Raw genomic sequence first — 6,385 nt, 5'->3', positions numbered from 1 at the left:
CTAATCTAACCGGGGGGCTGCGCCCCCCGGAACCCCCTTTACAACACTAACCTAACCCTAACATAAACCTAACCTAACGTAACTTAACCTAAGCGGAGGGCTGGGGCCCCCGGACCCCTCTTTACAACACTAACCTAACCCTAACATAAACCTAACCTAACGTAACCTAACCTAACCGGGGGTCTGCTCCCTCTGGACCCCCCCTACAACACTAACCTAACCCTAACATAAACCTAACCTAACGTATCCTTGCTTTGGGGCAGCTTCCCTCCCCCCTACCTCTACCAATACCCATCCTCACAATACCTTAACGAAATGATGAAGGTCCTGGCTGGTTCTCTTCTCGATTGTACACCGACTTCCATCGCAGGAGCGATGATTTCCCAGTAATCAAATTCGCATTTTATTACAGCGCCACAATTTCTGGTTAAAGTTGAGGTTGGCAGGTTTTTCGCAACGCTCGCAATTCTTGGCGTCGAGAATTCCTTAGTCTGTGTCGTACACACACATCAAACAGGTCTCGTGCCTTCCCTGTGTACTTATGGAAAAAGTCGAGGAGGCCGAGGTCACAATCAGAGCACCGAGGAAGAGAAGCAGTGGAATCCATCATGACTGACAAACGACTACTGTGTTAGGGTGGAGGGCGGCGAGTCCACCTTCCAGTTCACTTAGTGGTGGAGGAATACATTAGTGACGTCATTTCCCGTAATTTATAGCGTATTTGCTTTATTTAGTTCACTTAATGGAGGAATAAGAATATTTATACTTATCTGAAACGTTGTTCTTCCCGTGTTCCTCTTTCAACTTGCTTTAAACGGCGAGAAAGTGCGAGATTTTTCCGAATGATCCAAATTCAGAACCAAGGTTCTGGAATCTTCCGTTGGCGTAATCCCTGACGTCATTTCCCGTAGTTAGCATATTTGAATGATTTTTATAGGTGACTGAAGGAAGAATATTGTTTCCTCTTATCTGAAGTGTTGTTCTTCGCGTATCCCTCTTTGAACCTGCCTAAAAAGCTAAAAATTCCCCGATGGAAAGGAATTCAGCCACGAAGCTTCTGTAAATTTCCACGTGCGTATATATATTTGACGTCATTTCCCCTAGTTAGCGTATTTCCTATATTTTCATAACTGACTGAAGAAAAAACAATATTTCCTACCATCTGAAGTGTTGTTCTTTCTGTGTTCCACGTTCGACTAAATGTGGACACGTGCACACTCGCCACTTCAAAAGGAACTACATCGTGTTCTTGCGGGCGCGGTGTAAGTGTGTTAAGAGGCTCAGTCGACACAAGCTGGTGTAGACAGCACACAAACACTGGACTTAGAAATTGGAAGTGGTGTTAAACTTTGTGACGCTAAAACAAGCAATGTTCTGTAGAGCACCCACTAAAACCTCGATAGAAAGTAAGTACGAGTCATATACTATCTACTATTTTAGGAATTTACACTGTACAATGATTGTAAACATTTACCAAACTATTTTTTTCTGGTAGATTTTGATCTGATTTGGATGAGTCTGCACTGCTTTTCCATCGCAAATCGGTACTTATTATTATTATTATTATTATTATTATTATCCCCCTCCCCTCCTTCCCTTATGAATCACCACCACTGCTGCTCACCGCTGGCTATGCCACCTTATTTTAACTTATCTGTTTAACCAAAAACTAACCTAAAATAATTTGATTGAGGTGACATGTATCACTGATATGTCTTCTTCAGAACAAATTCAACTTTATCTAACAAAATTAAACTTATCTAACGAAAGCAAACTTGCTTAATCTGAATTGCAACGCTGTGAAATTAATATAAAGTCAGTACAGGCAACCCCAGCTTAACGAAGGTTCACACAACAAAATTTTGCTACAACGAAGGTTTCATTTTACTGCCATCTGCTCGTTTAACGAACACCAAACTCACTTTAATGAAGTTTTATCCAGGTAATTTTTTCCAGGTTTGATAGCCCCGCCGTATCACGCAAGCCGACAGGCTTTTGAATACAGCAGCGCCTCTTGTGGACAAAACGTGCACCACTCACTGCCCCTGTTCAAAACAATAACAGCATCAGCAGCAGCTCGTCTCCCCTCGCTCAATTTGCCACCAAAACACCATGCAATGTCGCCTAGCGTTGCTAAGAAGACCAGGAAGTCTCTTACTCTCGAAGTGAAGCTGGATATTATTCACAGACACGAGAGAGGCGAGAAAACTAATAGCATTGCTGGCCACCATCTTGACTCCATCTACTGTCTCTACTATTTTCAAGTCAGCAGACTCTATTAAGAAGGCTGGTGAGACCATATCTTCCTTGCAAGCTTAAAGAACCATCTGAACTCGTGACTCTACAATGGATAAAATGGAAAGCCTTGTGGAAATGTAGTACATAAGTTTTGTATGTGATACAATGATGCGCCCGTTGTTTACATTCCACGGCTTGCCAGTTAGTGTCTTTCCCGTTTCAGTCTCCCTCCTTTCATAAATTTAAGATCATTAACATTATAAGGTTACGTACATACATACATTAGTGTACATTATAATGACTTAAATTAAACTGCCTAAATGTTTAACTTCATAATTTTTACTTTCATTAAACCTTTCACTGTACTATGATGCACTCTCGCTTTGTTTACTCTCAATGGAAGTTCAAGTCAGGGGTTAAACTTGTTATAATCGGTTCGCTTAACGAAGTTTTGCTTAATGAAAGTTTTTTTTTTAGGAACGTAACCCCTTCGTTAAGCGGGGTTTTGCCTGTACCTTATTTCTCTTCATAAAATCTGGTGATGCAATGGAAATGATCAAGGCGACACCCTGCCTGTTCAGAATTCTTCCGCAGACTGATTCGGATTGAGTCATCTCTCTCCATAAACTGCTCTGATGGGCTATATTTATTATGTATTATTTTTATTGGTCAGTGGCTACATGCTCAAACAAAAGAATCAATCACCATCATTCATTTCATGCTTGTGCAAATAATGTGACAATAAGCACACACGTACGAACACACCTAACAGCATTCCTCAGTGCTTGGCAGTCCTTCACGTTGGAGGGCGTCACTCGCTCTCTACAGAAAGTGGTATATTGAAAAAAAATTATATCAACATTATAAACAATTTGGAATGAGTATGTATGGGCTCAAATTACAAGAATAAGAAGCTCTATAGATGAGAAGGGTAATAAAAGCCATGTTGCTGTTGGTTGAAGAGCATAATAGTACCAAAAACAATTTTTTCTGGTAGTTTTTCAACCTGTTTTTAATGAATCTACATTTCCTTTCTGTCGCAAATCACTTTTTTTTTTCTATTCCTCCTCCCCTTTCCCTCAAAAAATGTGATGTTTCCTCTCAGAAAGTACTTTTTGTGATAAAAAAAAATTGATACAGGGCAGACCAAAATGTAGCAGAATAAAATGGTTTTGACATCACAAAGTACCACACAAGTAACTTAAAAAATTTGTACTGTTACTACTGTGGAGAGAACTCGCTGCCATTGCTGGTATAAGCCAACCTAATAAAACTTAACTAATTTAACTGATCCTAATGTATTCTAGTTGAAGCAACAAGCACCACTGAGACATCTTTCTCAAAATAAATTAACTTAATCTAACCCAAATTAATCTGATCTTACCAAGGCAAACCTGACTGGCAATTCTAAGAAATTAGTATGAAGTTTTTACCTTATTTCTCTTTGTAAAATCTGGCGATGTAATGGAAATAATAAAGATGATACCCTGCACAGACAGACATCTTCATACTAATTCAAATGGAATTGCTTTTCTTTCCACAAAAGTGCTCTGATTGGCTAGATTTATTCTATTTTTTGTTGTTGGTTTGTGGCTGCATGCTGAAATAAAAGAACCATTCACTGTGATTAATTTGTGCATGTGTAAATGTGACAATATGCATACACAAACAAACACACCTAACTGGCATTTCTCGGTTCCTGCCTGTCCATCACATACATGAGTACATCACATCCTAGCGTTGCCTTGGCAGTGCACTAGCTTGTTCCCACAAAAAGCTGGTAAATCTTTAGGAATTGCTTTAAATGTTATAAACAGTTTGTGATGGGTATATATGGAGTTCTAATTGCTCAGAATGATGAGAAGAGTAAGAAAAGCCATGTTGAGTGTGGTGAAAGAGTAACAAAATATCAAATAAATATATTGGAATGCTAAGCAATTGATCTGCCAATTTCTTTATATCATTTCAGTGGCAGTATGAAGAGTGATATATATTACTACAGCTGTTAACCAATCTCCTCTGTTTGTATCAAAGTGACATTGTAAATCTCGTAATTCTCTTTTTATTCTTGCAGGTTCTTCGAGAGTTGAAAGTTTCTACCCTGTCCTATGGAAAGAATTTTGCTGCAATTGGCTTCATGTTTTCTGGTGTGGAGTGTGCCATTGAATCTGTGAGTTTCTTTGTGTGACATTAGCCTGGTAGAGTTTATTCTTGTGGGTGTTCAACTCAAAACACTTGTTCTCCTTTGTACCCCTCACTGACAAACTGTATAGATGAGGTGATTGAAAATTTCTATCATCATGAATTATGACATTATTTGTGTGTTATGGGGAGTATAAACATACCACTTCAGAGGCAAATATTGGGTACCATTAGTAAGAATAGCCAAACAACGCTAATGTACAAATCTATTGATACTTCTAGTACCGAGGGAAGACTGACTGGAAGAATGGCACCTACGCTGGAGGCATCACAGGTGGAATCCTAGGACTTAGAGGTGAGAGTGTTTGGTATCATTAATGTTGATAATTTGTTCCTTTCCCCCCTTTATTCCCTTCCTGAGTGTGCCACTTCTTTTGTCAGTCATTAGAGGAAAAGCTAATGATCTTGTAAACAGTTCAAAGGATGTTATTGTTATCATCTTTTTGTTTTACATCATTGTATCCAATATTCTCAGGCCTTATCATACTTTTAAGGTGAATTAATCTTTTAGTTCAATTCTTTTTGCAACACACCTTCAGTGAGCCTTTTTATATGCCTTTTGTAGCCCTTGTCCAGTCCCTTGAGCATTAGAAAATAACAAATTAAGTAAAATTAATTACACACTTATAGTTTATTTCTTTTATTTTCAGCTGGTGTCAAGGCTGGCGTAGTTGGAGCATTTGGCTTCGCAGTTTTTTCGTTTGCAATTGACTACTACATGAGACACTGATTAATAATTATTATGTTTAGGGATCTCAATTTTTGTGTAGTTGGTACGAATTGGTTGAATGGTCAGTTGTGACGAATCTTGTGCTGAAAGGTGTCTGTATCTTTTGAGCTCTTCTTTTTATATAATATAATGAGATCTTTGTCACTGATATACATATTAATCAAGTAATATATGTTTGAAATGGACTAGTTGAGTTTACAAGTCAGGAAGGAGTCAGTTTTCAGATTGACTGGAATGCACTCAGTAATCAGACTTAGTGCAGAATCAATTGGGAGTTTAAAAAAAATTTGACAAATTTTGGGAGGGAGTAATAGAATCATATGAGATAGACATATTCTATAAAATGACTGTCATGTGCAGATCTGCTGGCTTGCATTTGTGTTATGTTCTAATGAGGTGTTTCAATAAGAGAATGAAGTCTTTCCTGCTTTAGTCATCTCATTGAGGGATTTCAGTTAGTAAATATGAAAAATAGACTCTTAGATTTGTACTAGTGTGTTTTTAAATATGCTGAATCACAGCTGAATTGAAGTTAAGTTTTGCTAAGTGTACAGTGTTGGGGACGAAGACTAGCAGTGTATATAAGGGTGAATACAAAATCAAAACTGAGGGAAGGAGCAATGATATTTCTTTCTTTAGTGAAGTATCTTTCTGTTGTCTTGTTTATTGCATGAATGCAGATGATTATTTGTAACTTCATTATGAAAAGATACCTTGTAAAAAAAAATTGAATCATATTATTTTCTTCAGAAATTGTTCAGTTTGAAGATAACATATAGAAACTTAAAGAATCATGCATTATTTTCTTCATAAGCTGTTTAATCTGAAAGAAAAATCATAGTTCATCACATAAACTGGACATATGTATTTGTGTATGCATATATGTGTTGTTAGCATTGAAAAGTTACATTATGAATATATTTTGTACATATTACAATGAATTGAATGTGCTTTATTTGTAAACCTATTTTATTGTGTACTTGTTTAAGGGTACAGCTGTCATACACAGGTGTTGCATCCTGTATTAATGACAGAGAGTTTGTTGTATGACGTGGACAGTACCCTATTTGACAACAGGAGTAGTTTACAAGGTTTAATAGCACAAAACATCAATAGTACTTTCATAATGCTAGCAAGAACTTACTGATGTAACTTTAATAAAATTACCTGGAACACACTTGTACAGCAGCCACTTCTCAGATAGGACTCCAGTGT

The 6,385-nt window shown here is 37.6% G+C and overlaps 1 protein-coding gene across 1 annotated transcript in view; it reads left to right on the top strand.

Annotated features, from left to right (window-relative positions):
• LOC123514687 (mitochondrial import inner membrane translocase subunit Tim22-like) overlaps nt 1-6,111 on the top strand; it is a 7,080-nt gene extending 969 nt beyond the window's left edge. The window contains exons 3-5 of the mRNA XM_045272741.1: nt 4,313-4,408; nt 4,663-4,735; nt 5,091-6,111. Coding sequence (XP_045128676.1) covers nt 4,313-4,408; nt 4,663-4,735; nt 5,091-5,170 — 249 coding nt within the window. The 3' untranslated portion in view covers nt 5,171-6,111. The remainder of the gene's footprint in view (nt 1-4,312; nt 4,409-4,662; nt 4,736-5,090) is intronic.
• The last annotated feature ends 274 nt before the right edge of the window (nt 6,112-6,385 follow it).

This window comes from Portunus trituberculatus, chromosome 38, assembly GCF_017591435.1.
Source record: "Portunus trituberculatus isolate SZX2019 chromosome 38, ASM1759143v1, whole genome shotgun sequence".
In the NCBI taxonomy this organism is placed as follows: Eukaryota; Metazoa; Arthropoda; class Malacostraca; order Decapoda; family Portunidae; genus Portunus; species Portunus trituberculatus.
The sequence above is the reverse complement of the archived record's forward strand: the minus strand, read 5'-3'. Positions and strand labels throughout refer to the sequence as shown.